We start from the raw sequence: 19,376 nt of genomic DNA, 5'->3' as shown, positions 1-19,376 counted from the left end.
TCTATGTGCAATCCTGTAGAAATGTATTTTTTCAGTGTCCTTGATATTTTGTACATGTTTCCTGTTTACCTGAAGAACCCGGCTCATCCATTGGAAGCTGTCCTCCTCACTGGCATCTGGCCTTTGCTCTGCCACAATCACAACCCTCTCATCATAGAAAACTGTGACTGAAAACACAGCAATTCTGAAACATCCCAAGAGACACAAGAACAAATATATCAAATATTATTCAAAGGTTGTGAAGGTCAGATGTTTTATCATAGTGAAATAAATGCACCTTCATCAATGACCTCATGTTGTTGAACTCATTTTTAACCTGCAATGCTTACATTGTACCACTAGATGTCAATAGTGACACATTAGTATTCACCCTCAACCATTCATTCATTTATTTTCTACCGCCTTGTCCACTGCAGCGGGTCACGGGGAGCTGGAGCCTATCCCAGCTGGCATAGGGCTTGAGGCGGGGGACACTCCGGGCACAACACCAGTACGCCGCGGAGCCACACACAAAGACGGACAACCACGCACACACACACTCACCCCTACGGGCAATTTGGGACCGGCCAATCAACCTGAAGCGCATGTTTTTGGAGGTGGGAGGAAGTCGGAGAACCCGGAGAGAACCCACGCAGACACAGTAGAGCATGCAAACTCCGCACAGACGGGACTCGAACCCGGACCCGCTGTGTTGTGCGGCAGCAGTGCTACCCACTACGCCACCATGCCGCCCACCCACTACCATCATCTCCTTAAACACAATTTTTTTTCAGAGGAACCTGCTGGTCATCTCACCTTCCACGGTACACAGTCTTAACTGGCTCAACAGCAAGAGCGGTGGCCACCAGGTCATCAGCATTGTGTCTCCGCCCACTCACCATCAGCAGACCCTCGATTTTCCCCACCACAAAGATCAGACTACCCTGTGCAGAGGGTGCAGAGCGAGGATACACAGAAGTCATTAAACCGGGAGGAGGACGGTTTCTAGGTGAGCTGCTGTTACTACAGTTGTTGAACAGCAATGAAATAGTCCTACTTACTGGACCAACAAATCCCAAGAGTCCTGACCGCACAAACGGAATCTCACCAATGGGGACTCCGTTAGCATTAACCGGTATCACCTAAACACAACAAATAGATAATAAACCACAAAAAAATAAAAGACTGACATTCTTTTTTCAGAGCTTGTATTAGCAGAGGCAGGTTGTCAGCTCGACTCTGATTACCGACCTCAAAAGTGTTTTTGGTGAGTCCAGGCAGCCCGTAGTACATGTTGCCTCCAGCTCTGGAGTTCACTATAATCTCTCCGATTTCATCAGTTTTACACAACTGAGGTGGTCCGTCTGGCCTGACGATGCACATCAGCGCTGGAGACACACAAAGGTTACAATAAGAAAATGTAATTTAATTGATTTGATTTGATTTACAATTTAAAACTTTCAAATGATCTACATTGTGATGTTGCGGATGACAAAGATCTGGGCTGCACTAAAAATGGATTCTTCTTTAGCTTTTGAAGTGGATGAATCAAAAAATATTTAGAAAAATTATAGACTGTCTTCTGTACTGTATACACTTTACGTATCAGTCAGATTTGACCAAACCTTTCTGGTGGAGAGACAATGAAGACATTTGATGGCTATTTAATTGTGATGTTTTTAAGGACCTAAGTTCAACTAATGAAAAGGTAGAAAGTTACTCACACTATTCATTTGCCTTGATTTTTCACTTTCAATATGACTATAATTCCTGGATCAGTTATATCATTCACTTACAAATTTTGTATAGTGGTTCTTCATGCTTTCCTTGTTGTGTTATGTATTTTTCCTTCTGCACTCACCTCCAGGCATGACATGTCCCACATCCTGTACAGTCAAGGCAGAGTTCTTGTCCTCAGTGTTGACCCTTATGACTCCGTGGCTCAGGCCGCCCATGGAAAGAATAGCACGGGCGGGGAGGGGTGTTCCAGGGACCCCCGGTCTGCACAGCAGACAGTTTAATCAAACAAGAATTTTTCCAAGGACCCAAGTCCTTGTTCTTACTGTCATCCATCTACTCATACATCCACATGCACCACCACATGAAACACATTATGTCTTCATCCACCCTACTTTACCAGAAAACATAAAACTCAGGCCTGAGTGAAGAGCTGCGTCTTGTTGTCATATGATTTAATAGAGAATGAAATTCCTCCATGGGACTCAGGGTGGAAAGAAGGATTGGAAAGACAGAACTTTCTTTTGTCTTACATTCTTGACTTTTTTATCTTAACAGAACGCTTAAAAAAAAGAAAACGTTTCTGGTGACATACCTGCGTATAGCTACTGTCATGGCCTCAGGGGAGGTGGCACAAGGACAGATCACCTCTGGTTTCAGCCCGTGGGACTGAAACACATTCAGGAAGGCATCGCAGGAAGACACTGACCCTGCACGGCCAGAGATTCAATAATTTATATAATTTAACTAAACTAAGTTTTAAAAACCTGGGAGCCACTGCGTACTTACAGGGGTTAGCACCATCAGCCACAATCAGCATACGTAATGAAGCCAGACTGGTGTCTCTCTGTTCCCGATGAGCCATCATGGCCCAGTGTAAATCACGGCACTTCACCAAGGCTAAACGAGCTGCACAGGAAATAGCATTTTTTTTTACATTTAATTTTTATATTATTACATTTCACAAGCTGTGAGAGCAGTATAATTTACCTTTGTGTATGTGGACCCTCTGGACCCAGGAGAGAGGGCAAGCCTTCATTACTGCGTAAGGAACACTGATAGTGTGAATCCTGTTCATCACAGCCTGGACACAAACAAAACCTGATGAAGCAGCTGATTCAATATAATAATAATTTTATCAGATCATCACAAAAACATTTCTTACAAGATGTACTTAAATTAAAATACAAAAAGAACAAAATAACTGAAAAAATAAATTTGAATCTAACAGCTTATGGATCCAATCCCTCACAATTTAGTGCTTTAGCAGTCATAATATAGTTACTTAATTGTGCCTGAATCATTTCTGCCGCTTCATCCGCCGTAGGGGGTCACGGGGAGCTGGAGCCTATCTCAGCTGGCATAGGGCATGAGGCAGGGGGACACTTCGGGCACGACGCCAGTGCACCGCGGAGCCACACACAAAGACAGACAACCACGCACACACACTCACTCACTCCTACGGGCAATTTGGGACCGGCCAATCAACCTGAAGTGCATGTTTTTGGAGGTGGGAGGAAGCCGGAGAACCCGGAGAGAACCCCCGCAGACACGGGGAGAGCATGCAAACTCCGCACAGAGCAGGACTGGAACCCCACTGCACACAGGCTTACCGTGAGCACTCCATGCCAAAGCCCCATATCCTTCTTAAAGTCCAGGACATTCACTAAAGTTTCACCTTACAGTGGACAAAGAAGTGGCTTCAGATAACAAATATTGTACATTAATAGAAAAACCTTCAGACGATGATGACCTGAGTCCTGCCTCACCTTCGCAGTAGTTGCAGGCTTGGGTCAGTGCTTGGCAGTGAGTCAACATGGCAACTTTAGACACAGCCACACCCACCACTGTGCCCTCTTTACTGGCCTTGTACTAAACATAAGGAAACACAAGAACTCTCATCACATTGCATCATGATGTAGGAATGATCAAGTTATAGAAAATGCATGGATGGTTGATGTAACCTCCAGTGCTCCTTTACCTCTATATATGCAGGGTCGGTGTTGGCGGTGGGGATGTGCGGCTGCCAGTCTTTAGAAGGCTTCGTCAGGTATTTTGAGTCTGTCACAACCCACTTTAGTCGAGGCCAGCCTACCAGAGAGAAGCATCAGGAAAAGGAAAGTCAATAAAGTAACAGTGACTTAGATTATACTTGAGGATTTGAAAAATATGAACTCATTTCCACCCCTTCACACAGCAGAATACAGAATACACTGTACTTAATACTGTCCAAAAATACTGTCTGAAGATGAACAGATAGTACCCTATGTGTTGGACATCCAGTAATATTTAATGAAAAGGGAATTTGTTTCTTAATGACCTTTAAAATTCATAATTTCTCCAGTCGGTGTCTTGGGTAAACCCTTCAAACAGATCTCACTGGTCAGAGCCAGACCAACACCACAGCTACCCAGCAGAAACCCCACCTGACTGATCCCTGCATCCTGAAACACACACACACACACACACACACACACACACACACACACACACACACACACACACACACACACACACACACACACACACACACACACACACACACACACACACACACACACACACACACACACACGCACACACAAAGCATATAAACAAATTTATGATTACAACAACAACAACAACAATGCAAAATGCATAAACTCCTGTGAGGGTTTCCTGACCTTACGCGACAGTGGGACTTCAATAGGTACAGGTATAACTTCAGCCAGGAGGCAGCCATAGAAGGCCACCCAGAACATCCCGGGGTCACTGTTGGGGTACACCAGCGCCACCTAAAGAGACATTAAAGTCGATGATTAGGAACTTCACTTTGGTGGTGGGAGGAAGCCAGAGGACCCGGAGAGACCCGCTGCCCTGTAGTACTTTAATAACTCAATTTTATACAAGAGTAGAGGAGATGAAATTTCATGTAACGCATTGCACAAAGACATCAGCAGGACAGAAGTTGCATACATCCACTTTGTTTAAGGGCTACAGCTTGTTGTACCAGTCAAATGCTGCATTCTCCTGTACTTATTAAAAGTGTCAGGTTGACTGACTTTTTTCTCTGTGCATGGTGCGTGTATGTCTGGTTTCCATCCATGTGTCAGGTTCTTACCCGATCTCCAGGTTTAAGGATTTGTTCATTCTTGGCACCAAGCTTGTTCAAGAGGGTGTACGCCAGCTTCACACTGCGACTCCACAGTTTCCCTGAAGAACAGAAGGTGGAGCAGTGAGGAACAAGTTAAGATGTCAGGTTTAAAGTCTAATCACTGCCAAAAGAAATTCTGATCACAAATAACACACATTTCTGTAATCAAGATGAACCTTCTCTGTTAACATAAGTCATAAGTCTGGTGAGTTATTAGTGTTCCTGATCTGACTATAAGTGAATACGAGTCTCTGCACACTAACAGGCTAATGCCTCACCATAAGTCAGTGTGTACAGCGGTTTGCCTGTGATGTCAAGTGCAGTGAGGGCGGGACTCTTCCCCTGAGTTGCTCCCCAACGAGCCAACGCTGCCTGCAGGGCTGGGGGCCAGTTACTGACCACACCGAGAGGTTCCCCTTTGACTGGAATGATCTGACGACCTTCTGGCTTTGGTGTGTTGGGGTCTGGCTGGGGTACTGTAAGAGAAATTCATAAGATCTCAGGAATCATTGTTGATACAATTTGATCATTGGTTTGACCTGAATATTTTGACGTTAGAATGAAGTTTGCATGGTGAAGCGTGTGTGAGGCATAAAATAATTGACGCAGTGGTGTAGAAGGTATATACATATCAAATAGGTACCACTTTCTATAAAGGAATGCCTTATCAATATAAATTTACTGATCAATTAATGTTTAAGAACAAGATTTGTATTTTCAGAATATGATAAATGCCTTTGATTGGTCAGACTTACCAAAACCATTATCAGCTTAACATAATAAAAACCCTGAAAGCACTGAGAGCAATGATTGTGTTAAAGATAATGTGATAAATTATTTGTTCTTTAATTATCTACTGTATAAGTTTTAATAAAGTCACCAGTGACAATTTATTAGTAAATAAAATGTCTTAGTTGATAATCATTCAAAAAACGAAAACATGACTGAGCTAATGAAGCAGATATGAAAATTAGCATTTTTTGTCATTTTAGATCACACATGTCAAACTCATGGCCCAGGGGTCAAATGTGGCCCGCCACATCATTTTATGTGGCCCGCGAAAGCATAAAAGTTCAGAGTATCTAAAGATAAATCGGTCAAAAGTGTGCTTTGACCAAAACTACATTTCCCACAATGCAGTAATTCAGCCCATTTTAACTTTGACACAAACATTTTTAACAAAGTTGAAATGTCCTGGCTTGTGTTTGATGTTATTTTTCTGTATTCTCTTGAATTGTTTGATCCTTGATTCTGTGGGTTTCTTAATCTGACAAATTAAAAGGATTTATGTTAAACAAACAATACAGTTCTTTGTGCAACTGTAATGTTTGTAACTTGAATAAGTAATAAAATCAGAGTTATTTAACAGTAAGGATTAGTTACATTTATGTTACATTGCATTACGTTACATTTAGTTGTATTTATAAGTTACATGTGGCCCTTTGAGGACAGCCATTATGCTGATGTGGCCCTCGGTGAAAATGAGTTTGACATCACTGTTTTAGATGCAGCACCGTCTTGGGAAAACGTGAATGTTCCGTGATGCTGCACACCTTCTACTATCTCCTCTGAATCGTCAGTGAAGAACTCGCTGAGGGGGGGTCTCTTTGGCCTCTTCAGGGTGTTGAGCAGCTGTTGGATCTTCGTGGACACTCTACTGCTCACAGGAACTCCTACAAATACCAACAAGTTGGAGAAGAGCAGGCATGCACACGGTGCAGCGGTGCACACGGTGACAACACACTACACTGTATGTTTGAACTTCTCACCATCTCAGAGTTTGCTGCTCTTCATCCCGTAACACAAGAAACCATCTTTTTCATATTTGAATGGAATGAGTTAACTTTTAGAAATGAAAAGCAGCATACTTAGGTGGCAAGGACACAAGGAAAACAAAACAAGATCTGGGGTAAAGTTTGCTTTTTGGTTTTGGGGTCACATGTGAGGATTCAGTTCATGTGTGGGTGTAGCTCTGGTTGCATTTATCTCTATAGTCATTCAATACAAACAGGAGGGAGAGTAAAGGAAAAACAGGAGGCTTTAGACATTAAAGGAGTTTCCTTACTCGGAATATTACCTCTTCCTATAAGCCAGTCAAATAAGAAAAGATCAAGAAAAAAGATAGCATTGATGTCAGATTAATGATATTTCATATTCACACATTATTTTGAGGAGAATTTCAATGATGACGGAACCAGGAAGAGGCTCCCACACAGACAAGTAAGTGTGTTTTCATGACCAGTTCTTACCATCTGCAGTCTCCATCATGCTGGAGCGGCTCTGTCCACGGCTCATTCCTTTGACCACAGCTTTGGAGGGCAGGTCCACCCGCGGCCCTCTGGCTGGGGGAGCCACAGCTGTCACATCTGGAGGGGGGGCACTGTTCTCTGAAGGGGCTGCAGGACCAGAAAGGACAGCAAAGCAATTACAGTATCTGGAAGGACATTACGATGAGGATATAATGAGCTTGTAGCAGAATGGATTAGATAGTGTACGGCGTGATTTCGGAAGAGATCCAACATTTACAATTCTTTTATACAACAGAGTCTACATAAAGATTTGATTTAATCCCTTATGTTTAGGTAACGTACACACAATAATAAACTAGTTTATAACACAGGATCAGTCAGTTTGGTTAAACTTCATGAAGCTAAAATCAGTAGCGTGACCTGTGAATATTTTATACATCTGATCCATGCAGTGCCTCACCGTGGCGACTCTGAGCATGCATGTCTGTCATGGCTGCAGGGAGAGGCTGCTGCTGTGGCTGGCACTGAGGCTGGTAGTGGGGCTGATACAGAGGTTGGTACTGCGGTTTGTACTGAGGCTGAGGTTGAGCCTGAGCTTGAGCCTGACTCTGGGGCTGAGGCTTGGCCTCTCCATGGGACAGGGTGGAGGAGGCTGAGGATGACGTTGATGAACCCTGGACAGTTCGGTTGATCCAAGACTCTGGACTCTGGAGGTTTGGATTGACAGGAGGCGGGGGGGCGACTACCGACGACTGCCTGGTTACGGGCGTCTCGTCTTCAGAACCTGATGAGGAGTCTGAGAAGACAGAACAAAATAAGTATCATCCAGGTGTGGATCCTCCCAGTCAACCTGCTGGGCCTACCTGGCGGGGTGCGGGTTGCGATGGGAGATTGAACATAAGTGGAGCGTCTCTTCGTGGGCATAGGCAGTGCCATCTTCTCCTCTTTATGTTTAGCCAGTGCAGCTTGGACTGCCTCAGTATGGATATCTGCATAAACAGAAAACAGTTCAGTTTGATTTAGGGAGTCCTCAGATGATTGAAAGCTTGAACTGTTTCATCATTGTTCATTAGTTTATTCAGTTACACTGAAACTGCATTTATTTCCCTCATTGCTCAATGAATAGTTGTTGATTTTAAATGTTTTATGGTGCTTTGGGTTTGCTCCCTTTATCATCTGCTCGACTACAGTACGGACGAGCATGGGGTGGTACAATATTGGTAAATAACAACACTGCAACATACTGTATTTTAATTAAGCAATTATTTTATGAACAAATAAAAGACACGCAGTCTGTTCATGCATGTCTGTTAGCTCAATCCTCTGCTACCCTTTGGCCACTACTATGGACAAGTGAGAGTAGAACAGGTAGGGGAGTATTTGGGAATGGCATGCTTATTAACTACTTTACACAGTGACTGGTCTATGGTGAATAATGATACTAGAAGGAAGACAAATTGGCTTTAAACAACTTTACAACATGCTGTGTTGGACACAATTTTACTTTTTAATATTGTGATTCCTGGCCACGGGAACATGGCAGTGTCAAAGCTGAAACAATATATTCTGAGAGACAGAATCTCTTGGCTTGGAAACTACTCTGGCTTCTGGATGCTAGCACCTCAAATCAAAAGGCGGCGATCCTGTAATCATGGGGTCAATATAAAAGGTCACGCAATGGAGTGAACTACTTGTTCTAAATTAATTTTAATTTCAAGACACTTGTCTCAGCACATAAAAACAGTCAGCTGGTGAAAACTTGAAGGGAAGCTCAATACGATCTAAATGATGAAGAGCTGAAATGTTTCCCAACCATTTACAGTATATGAAAAGTGACTATTTGTGATGATTTGGTGACATGACATTGAAAATTTCAGAAATATCTTACAACAGAAATAAAGTTTAATGTCTTCCAATAACATGTTAAGATTGAATTATTGAATTTCAAAATATTTCAACAAGTACTCAATAAAAGGCTAACCTCTGATCCACTTACTGAACAGCAGCAAAGCAGTAAAGATTTTATAGGAAACACAATATTAAAATGTTAAGAAAGCTACAAGTGAACCAGGTGGATAAAATCCAGAGAGTTTGACAGTGATTGACATGATTGATGAAACAGGACATCAAGAGAGAATAGAAGCTGATCATTTAGCCCACACACTTGCCTACACAAATGTATGCAAAGTCACACGATAATTAATGCAGAGATACTTTTGCTCCATGACTCCCACAGGAGAGTTGAACAGAAGTGTGACAATAGCCACACTTTCAGACTACATGAGAGCATGAGCAACAAAGAACCACTCACTGAAGAATCACATCTATTAACTCAGTGGATGCAAATTCCATTGATTCATTCCGTTCAACATCATTTAAATACATTATCAAGTGTGGTTCATTACATTACACAGCAGCAGTGGGAGCCATAATTACACAACTTGCACTCTGATGAACCATTAGCTCCAGGCTAAATCATCTTCTCTGGTGATGTACATTGTCCACCCCTGAGAGGATGGGGGCCACCTCATAGGCCATAAGCATTTATGAGGTGTGTGGATGCTGGCTGTGATTCACAACCCAAATCAGCACCAACATGTATGCATAAAGAGCTTTAAGCTGGTATCATATCTGAATCAGAGCAATCACTTAGAGAACCAAGAGAAGAAGAACATGTAGTTTGTTAAACAAATTATTCAGACACATTAGTTTTCAAGCGTAATAAGTGAAGGAGGCTCAAAGAGATGAGGATCAATTAATTCATGTTGTTCTACATGTTCTCTACAGTCCATAAAATGATAATGTATTCTGTTTCCCAATGATGCAATGTATTATTTCTTATTAGTTCAAACCAGGCCTCTCTCCTCTCCCATTCTTTTATTTATTTATACTAGCAGCATGACTCTACAGACAGCAATAGCTCATCAACTTGAAGAGACGCCTTACTCTATCTAACCAACTCAACATTATAAAGTGCCTTTAAAATAAACATTTAAAAATATTAATGTATATGTCACTTGCACTAATTCTGGTACACAATGCCACAATGAAAATCATCAACCTAATGGAACATGACAGGCAGTTGTGGTTTAGGAGATAGTGTTCTATGAACTCAGTTCTTTTATCAATACAGGAGCAAGATCTCATGTTACATCTTATCACTGAGTAAACTATTGATTGCATCTGGAGCAGTGAAAAAGTGAATGTGGAGGGATATCAGAGAAACTGATCTTCCTGCTTCCGTTTGAGTGCACTGTTACTGCACCCTCAGTCCAATAAAACTGCTGCAACAGAGATACTCACGTGCTTCACGCTCATTCCTCTTACATATGTCTCAATGTATGTACATTACTGCACAAATAATTATTGCATTTTTTCTAGCTTTAAATCTTTCTCAGTTGAATCCTCCTCCCTGATCTCATACTGAATCCTTCATTCAGATAAATAAGATTCTGTTATTGTGTGGTCTGACTTTCTGTTTCACAGCTCTGCCAGACTCCAGCCTAGCAGACTTCAGATTAGTCAGCCTTGTATTTAGCAGGCTGGAGTGTGAGGGTGTCTCATCTGAGAAACTGTTAAAAGGTCAAGATGGAAAAGATGGGAAAAATAAGAAATGAGTGTGCGCCAGTCGGGACAGAGAATACTTTAGGCGCCTGAACTTTAGTTCGTTTTTACATGCTTGGTCTCCTTGTAATTTGACACCTCTGCTCTGTTATCCTTTGAGGTCAAATGCAGTGGATTATTCCTTCAAGATCCACTTTAACCTTTCCCTAACAGCTTCAAACACACACACACACACACACACACACACACACACACACACACACACACACACACACACACACACACACACACACACACACACACATACACACATACACTTCTTTATTCGACCCACAGCTCAGTGCTGAGCTTAAAAGTAGCCTAATTTGAATACTGCATAGTTATAAATGAGTTGTTACTGCATAATCATCATAGGGATTTGCACTGTGGGAAAATGTTTCTCCTGAGCAGAGGATATTTTGATCACGTTAACCTGATCTGTAGCGGTCGTCCCTGGTTCCTCCACTGCGATGTGTTTTACGGGAGCGACGCTCTCGGTACCGGGAGGAGCTGGATGCAGGGGGGGCATTACTGGAGGAGGAACTGGGGGCAGGAGGCTGTGTGTCATTCTGACGGGGCAGCTCCACTGTTGAGAATTTAAAAAAAAAGAAAAGCATTAATTTAATACATATGAGTCTTGCTTATGGTTTCCCACAAGTATCATCTCAGTTCTGCCTAAACAGTTTTCAGATTCTTTTGGGGAGGTTTAATAGAAATATTTTAAGGAGCAATGGTTGATTTCTTTTTATTTAACAAAAAAGTATAAACTGAATAAATGCTTGTCTCAGAATATCCTTTTTCTTGTAAGCTGTCAATAAATATAAGAAATTAAAATTAATTTTAGGATTTTAGGATTCTATAATTACTGAATAAGATATGTAAATACAGTACTTAAAGACTATATTTTATATAAAATTGGACATATTTTATCTGTAAATAAAGATCTATTTTTAACAATAATAGACCTGTTATTCAATCTTCCTACATCCTGAAATAACCTGTTATTAAAAGGAGACGCTGCTCCATCCAGGAGGCTGGTGATGATGTTTACCTGGGGTGTGGATGATGTAAGGAGCCAGGACCTTCGTTCTTTTCTTCTCATAGCCCTTCTGCGTAATGTCACCTGTAAAGCATTGGAGAAAAAGATTCAGCTCATTCATATTATAAACAGCAGTCAAACATGTCGGTGGACATATTCTCCTTTTTACATGACAATGTAGATATTTTAATTTGTATATTCTTGAAAAACAAACATTAAAATAAAAACAGACCCCATGAAAACAATGAACTATTTGTAGTTTCACTGAATACTGAAAAAAGAGACATGAGGACAAATGGATGCAAACACTGTGCAGTACTCTGCAGAGATGACCGTGGGCCATTAAAGATGTGGCTCAGCTACTGCCTCAGGTATGGAATGAAGGCAAAAACTGAATATGGTCAAATTTGGACGGCAGAGTAAAGACATGGGTTCATTTACAAATATAAAAATAGAAATAAGATATTGTTACAAATAAGAATGCATGCAAAAAATGGAAACATACAGAGCAGGATGTATGAGGGACAAGACAGAACACCCGTAGAGTGAACTCTGCTGGCCATGAAGCAGTGATTCTCAAATAACAGGGCACACCCTCTAAGAGGGGTGTGATGAGGCGCCTGGGGGGGCATGTGTGACACTGGGGGAACTACTGTTAGCTCATTCATTGAGGTACCAGATTAATGTGTGTGATTTCATATCCACGACAGTAGGTGGCGGTAGTACTTTCATGAATGCATGTAACGTACCATTAACTGTAATTAATAGAGCATACTCAGGGAGTATTGCTTCCACAGTTATGGCATAGAGTCTTTTCTCACACACGCACGCACACACACACACACACACACACACACACACACACACACACACACACACACACACACACACACACCAGGGCTTGACAGAAAACATTTGAGAACTGCCCTAAAGCCATGAGGCGACTCTACCGAACTCCTCTGGGGACAGACAGAGAAGTTTCACACCAACGTTTATCTGATCCTCTAGAAAATGCAGACTAAATGCCAATGTCCTAAACTTTCATCTTGAGAACCATCTGTTTTTCATCATGTTGTGTGGTTCAGTCTGTACACAAGCAAAGAGGATGGCAGATACTTAGATGAGGATATCCTGGATTACTGACACAGGTTAACGCTACATGAGGTGGAGACGTGTTCCTGACTCACTGATTGTTTTAGATTTGATATCTGGGAAGAGAATAGAAACAAACATTGATTAAGCAAGAACCTGTCGTCAGGTGGCCAAAAAATGTTCAAACAAACGAAAAGAAAACTTTGAAAAGAATGAGTTCTAAATTCTAAACCAACACTCACAAGTCTTTACAGGGTTGGGACAAAAAAATTTAAATTTCCATGACACAGCAGAAAACTCCCCCTGCAAAGGAAGATCATTCCATATGATTCAAAGCCACTGAACTTCTACTACATGTGCTGGCTCATGTAGAATATAGATGGAAGTGACACACTCCAGCTGCCATCAGCTGACAGCCGCTGGTTGGATCACACCCATCTCTGCAGATCACTGCTGTATGAATGCTGCCTGTCCTAACGTGGATAAAATGTTAAAGATGAAATTCACTGTGCTTTCTGCATTGGACTCTCTGTTTTAATTTATTGTGCTAAAAGCATGTGTTTTATTTCTGGTAATAAATGTTTGAACCAAGGTTTTCTTTTTACTTATATTACGCCCTCTTTAGCAAGTTCAAGTAAAATCTTACAACATGTATTCAATCAATATTTGGGAAGCAAGCACTGTAAACTGATAACATGGTATGATCCCACCAACGAAGAAGAAGAAATAACGTTCAACTCAACACCAAGGCTTTACATTTCACATCTTAATAGCAAATTGATCACAATACTCCAAAAATATTCCAGCAAACTGGACATCAGCTCAAACAAACCAAACTGTTATTAACGGAAATGTGGGCTCATGTTTGAAGAATACTGCCCACGAACACAATACTGTTCAGGGATTGGAGCCCCTTTTTTCAAAGGGAAAAATGGAAGAAAAGCAAACACTTCCATAAGTAATGCATGAATGGTACAGTTGGCTTCGCTCAGTCACATGATTTATTTTTAGCTCATGAGAACAGGCAGTTTCTCTGCAGAAAGACTCACAGTTACACAAAGAGAGAAGGATGGTGGGGGGGTGAATCAGCGATGGATGAGGGGGGCCAGACCAGCATTAAATAAGAGATCACTCGTCCATCTGGATGATCTCAAATTCATGTGTTCTTCTGGTTGCATCATCAGAGCCGAGCTCAGAGCAGCGTGAGCTGAAAGGGTTAAACTTTGCAAGGGGCGATCTGATCAATAAACTACAGAACAAGAGGACAAAACTCCATAATATCAGACAGGAAATGAAAAATGTGTCTGTGCACTTTAAACGGCCTGAGCTGCAGCTTGTGTGGGAAAAGCAGTATACAAATAAAACTCCTTCATTTGCTGTGACATATTGCAAAACCCATAGAGGGAATCAGTTCTCAAATGGACGCACGAGGTGCTTAGGAGGCAAAGCACATCTCCAGTGAGGTGACGAGGGCCTCCCTCACTCACACACATTCTCACAGTTACCACGTCACGTCTGTCTTTATGTTGGAGGTCTCGATCAAATCCTTCAGCAACATGAAAACAATCTTTTTTTTGCATGAAGCTGTTGCAGCCCCTCTCTCTCTCATCTCCGTTTGACAACCATTCTTGAATGAGACTCATGTTCACCTCCATGATACACCAATCTGGAAGTAGAAATATCAAAGCAGTGCCTTTTCTCACACTGTGTACGCTCTCACAGTCTTGATCCTTGGGTTATTTGAATTTGAGTAAGACTGCTCTCTCTGCTATTGCCTCACAGGCACACCATCTGAATAGTAATTATCTGTTGACCTCCATCCTCTTTGCCTGCTTTTCCCACTCGGAAGAACAGCTGAAAAACACTTCAATATCTGCTCAATAAAAACGATGCAAAGCCTACAAATGCTGATAATTTCCAGCTGTTATCTTGTGAAAAATAAAATAAAGTAGATATATTACATCACATTTCATTCCAGATATTTCAAATGCACGCAATCCAGTCTGAATGCAGACATGCAAGCTCACATTCAAGGGATTTAGAACACAATGCTGTGTGTACAAGGTCAGTTTATGTATGAAAATATCAATGCATATTTTTTTCCTTATTATGTATCATGATTTTTTGTCTCAGTCTCTTACAAAGAGAAATAATCAGCACAAAAACAAAGAACGTCAGCATCACAGGGCAGCATGGTGGCCCAGTGGGTGTGTTGAGCATGTGGTCCTGGGATGACCCAATCACACAATCTGATTTACGTATAGATGGACAAGAAGTTTTAATTCTTTAGGGAGCATTCGTCAGATTGGGCCTCCGTTAATCTTCCTGTTAGGGGAGATAACATCAACGATTACCAGAATTCACTCTTTTTCCTGAAGGACTGACAAACCAAACAAAATCCAGACGTTTCACTGTGTTGAGAAAAACAACATAAATATAACAGACAGCTTGCAATAAAGGTTAGCGTGTAGATTGTTCAAAGTAAAAGTGAAAAGAAGCTTGAAAGTAAACTAAGGCTCGTATCTAATAACCTATATATGTAGTTTGACAAGTGTACATCTATTCAAGCTTGTACTTGCTGTCTTTGTTAACGGCCAGAAACGTGTCGATACAGGACTGAGTCAACAGGTAAACGTATGACTGACATAGAGCAGGTTGTGTATGAATGATCGTCCACGCCCGCAGTTTGAAATCTATTATTAAGTGCATTTAAAGTTTGGACTATGTAATTTCACTCTTTCAAACCGGATTGCACACATCACAACTGCTGAAGGACATTTTCATAAAAACCTATTAGTATAATTGCAAATTAGTACAAAATGATGGACACAAACACGCACCGAGGCCCCTGATTGGTTCCTTGTCTTACCACAGGATACAGGAGGCAGGGGCTGGGAATCGGACCAGTGACTTTTTCGACAAATGATTGACCAGCAGAGAACAATCATCTCTGATGAGCATCGTCTCATCACTGTTCAGGTCAAGCCTGTATCAGGAACTGTCTTTGTGCCAACCTGTGATGAATTTGTTTCCCTTTCTTCCATTGATGCTTTCATACAGTAACCCACTATTAAAATTAACGCAAATGTCTACTAGAACCAGATGGATAAATGTATACAAGTAAATTTCTAGTACTGCTCAGGAACTGGCAGCTTGGAGTAGGAAACAGCTTTTACACACTTTCTCTGTAGGTCTCAAGTGACAATCTCTCTGGAGGGTGTGGCTAACTCAGGTAACATGATTGTATAATACAACCTCAACCCACTCCAACAGGGAGTGACAACACCAAATACACACCATCTCACACACACAAAAGCACACATAGAGGCCCCTGAGGGCCAGTAGAGGTAATGACAGGGGTTTTACAAAGCAGGGGAGCAAAGAAATGCAGGGAGTTGAAAAGAGGGAAGAAGTGACTCAGCCAGTGGCTGTCTTCCCTCTCCTGTTTATGGCTTTTTCTTCTCTCTCTGCACACGGCAGATGGAGTGAAAGAGGAGGGTGTGTCAGGCAGACACACCTGACACACTACACTTCAAACAGACTACACTTGAACACTAGTAAATGGAGTAATGTGCTACCTTACTTCAAGGAGAGCATATCCTTCTGTGGAGTTTCGCCTTTCACAATCAATACTCTGGTATTATCGCTTATCCATCCATCCATCCATCCATCTTTTTTTTTCAGCCGCTTATCTGCTTTGCAGGCCGCGGGTTTGCAGGAGTCTGCCTCAGCTGGGTATGGGCGAGAGGTGGGGTACACCCGGGTGAGTCGCCACCTTTTCGTGGGGCCACATGACAGTCAAATAATCACTCATGCTAAAATGTAAAACTACAGACAGTTTTACTGCAACCAATTCACCTAAGCTGCATGTTTTTGGTGGCAAGAGGAAGTTAAAGAAACAATACAAAACCCACGCAGACATGGGGAGAACATAAAAATTCCACATAGAAAGGAATCAAACCCAGAACCTTCTTGTTGTTAGGCAACAGCGCTATCCATCATGCTGATTGGGAGGATTGGGATTTGGGTTAGTGCACATATAAAGCGACATGATGGAGTCCAGATGCCAAATCAATTATCATGACTTCTACTCAAGTCCTGAAAGCCAATCTGAACCTGAACCTGAGACAGAAACCAGAGCTGCAGCTGATTGGTCTCATCTGCTCATCACAGAATGTTTATCACCAGAAGTTGTAAAGATTGTAGATGTGACATCATGCACATATCCTGGAATTGTATTTGTCAATTGTAGTTTGATATTAACACAGAGTATATTGTCAAATGAAGACATTAAATAATCTGTTTGATGAGGAAGGAAGACTGTCAAGAGAGGATTTTAAATAACTAATGGTTCATCCATCTTCTTGTGGTATTTGTGGTATTGTGGTATCACAAATTTCCCCACTGTGGGACAATAAAGGTCTATTATTATTATTATTATTATTATTTGCTGGTTTAATAGGTTATCTATGGGTTAAGAACTACGACAGCCCGAACAACATTGTTTAGGTCTGCTCCAAAATGACTGAAGTCCAGTAAAGGAACTTATGTTCCCTCTGGGAGACTAAAGTGAAAAACAAGACCAAGACTATCATCGGCCAAACTCTTCATGTTTTGTCTTGTGAGTTTGCAGGGATGCCTTCAGGCCGCCACCACCATGTACCTTTAAGGAGAACTAACCAACACCAATTACATTACGAAACGCAAACAGTCATCCCTTTAAATAACATTTTACTTGTTATGTCTCTGTCTTCTGAATGATAAACTACATACCAGTGTTTATTATCTATCCTTTATTTATTGCTATTAATTTTACCTGATTTAATGGATTTTTTGTGTCCTTCACTGATGTCCTTTTGCTGGTTGTCCACTCTTTTTAAGATGTAACATACTGGATGTTTTGTTTGTGTGTTTAAGAACGGGATAAGCTGTAAATGCATTGCCCCTTTTGGGTTCAATAAACTAATTGACTGAACCGACTGAATCGGAATTTTTTAAGTCCATTTTACTACTTCAGATGATTCACCTGATATTGTCTTGGTCAACTCAGCAAAAACCAGAGAACATTGTTTAAATGTATTTATCTAGACCACCTCTATTTATTTCAAACATGAAAATAACTGACTTTAAATATTAACATCCTTATCATTAAAAAAATAATTGCTACCTGAGCTAAGAATTATGTGAAGCCTGTACTTGCTTGAAATGTATTATGGGATACTGAGGTCTTGCTTGGAGCAGCCTTTGGGAAAGGGGAGCAAAGGAGTGAGGGAGTGATTATCGACAAGTTACAACAGGGTGGTAGAAATCCTGTGATTCCTCTGCAGTGCCTTTAAGAGCTTAGCTCAACATTCAGACAATGTCTGATGAAATCTAGTAAGGCTTTATGGGAAACACACGGAGTAAAAGCATTTATGTCAGTGAGTGTTGGGGGCCGAGTGTGGGGGCACCAAATGGGCCGTGTCCATAGCAACCAGATGTGGTGCTACATGAAGGCGCATAGGATGTAAAACCATGATGATGAAAAAGGTTTGTAATAAAAATGCGTGGTCAGGGAATGTATTAGTCAGCACCCAGAAGTAAAACACAATTAGTTTGTTGTTGCTCATTTTAGCGTTGACCAAAAAAACTAATTAAAACAAGACCAAAGTTCCTAAAGCTCAAAGTGAAGTCCATCCATCCCTCATAGCTGCTTATATCATGTCAAGTAGGGAGGTGATGGGGGTGGGGGGTGGGGTGGGGGTCAACATCACATCACTGGGACAACACATACTCTACCAAGACAAAGTCTGTAAGTGTCAAGTTCTGTCAGACAAGAATTCCGACCAAATTTTACTTTGAATCGACAAACATATAGCTTGCCAAATAAACATTTGCAGAAAAAAATGTTTTCCACATTTTTACATGATAAAACATTCTATAATTATTCAAAAAATATGCATTTATTTTCAAACTGATGGGAACTGTTCACTGTATGTATGAAATATTGTATGAAATATTATGAAATATTCCAACTGGAACAATGATTTCCCCTCGTCTTTCTTTACACAACAATGGACAACCAAATGTAAATGAATGTGGTCTGTTGGGAGTACAGAGTAACACAAGCTAAGATGGAACAACTATTAATAAGTATTCCACTCTGTGCTTTCATAATTCAGTGAAGAGGATGTGTGACCTGATCACTGCTTATTCTTTTCCCTTCATTGCTGGCTTTTCTTTGGGTCATGTTACTTTTATTTGCTGCTGCTGAAGTAAAAGTACAGGTCGAAGTAGATTGATTTTAATGATTGAAAGGCATGTTGAAGCTAGAAGACGCTGGGATCTCGTCTGCAGTTCACTGTGAGATGGTTTATCTGAACAGATCATGGTCTGTTTCAGTAAGGAGGTGCGCTCGCAGGTCTCAACTGAATTATTCAGTTGTTTTTGTTCACAAAGCTTCAATGTGTCCTGTGTTTATGTGTGTGTGTTAGGTGACACCAGATACTTTTGAGGCCAAAACCACTGCGAGGAATCTAGGTGTCATCTTTGATCAGGATGTGTC

At 41.3% G+C, this 19,376-nt stretch overlaps 1 protein-coding gene across 2 annotated transcripts in view; it reads right to left on the bottom strand.

Annotated features, from left to right (window-relative positions):
- Nucleotides 1–19,376, bottom strand: part of dip2bb (disco-interacting protein 2 homolog Bb) — a 37,101-nt gene that overhangs the window by 10,508 nt on the left and 7,217 nt on the right. For both annotated transcript variants that reach the window (XM_068316014.1, XM_068316015.1), the window contains exons 2-22: nt 11,753–11,824; nt 11,135–11,287; nt 7,962–8,087; nt 7,559–7,894; nt 7,099–7,245; nt 6,403–6,522; nt 5,128–5,325; nt 4,817–4,908; nt 4,380–4,490; nt 4,037–4,160; nt 3,698–3,807; nt 3,486–3,588; nt 3,330–3,394; nt 2,707–2,800; nt 2,506–2,625; nt 2,312–2,426; nt 1,841–1,980; nt 1,231–1,367; nt 1,041–1,121; nt 796–923; nt 70–184 (exon numbers count right to left, since the gene is read on the bottom strand). In XM_068316014.1, coding sequence (XP_068172115.1) covers nt 70–184; nt 796–923; nt 1,041–1,121; nt 1,231–1,367; nt 1,841–1,980; nt 2,312–2,426; nt 2,506–2,625; nt 2,707–2,800; nt 3,330–3,394; nt 3,486–3,588; nt 3,698–3,807; nt 4,037–4,160; nt 4,380–4,490; nt 4,817–4,908; nt 5,128–5,325; nt 6,403–6,522; nt 7,099–7,245; nt 7,559–7,894; nt 7,962–8,087; nt 11,135–11,287; nt 11,753–11,824 — 2,687 coding nt within the window. The remainder of the gene's footprint in view (nt 1–69; nt 185–795; nt 924–1,040; nt 1,122–1,230; nt 1,368–1,840; nt 1,981–2,311; nt 2,427–2,505; nt 2,626–2,706; nt 2,801–3,329; nt 3,395–3,485; nt 3,589–3,697; nt 3,808–4,036; nt 4,161–4,379; nt 4,491–4,816; nt 4,909–5,127; nt 5,326–6,402; nt 6,523–7,098; nt 7,246–7,558; nt 7,895–7,961; nt 8,088–11,134; nt 11,288–11,752; nt 11,825–19,376) is intronic.

The sequence above is a fragment of the Antennarius striatus genome, chromosome 5 (assembly GCF_040054535.1).
Source record: "Antennarius striatus isolate MH-2024 chromosome 5, ASM4005453v1, whole genome shotgun sequence".
NCBI lineage: Eukaryota > Metazoa > Chordata > Actinopteri > Lophiiformes > Antennariidae > Antennarius > Antennarius striatus.
Note: the sequence above shows the minus strand (reverse complement) of the source record. Positions and strands in the feature narration are given on the sequence as shown.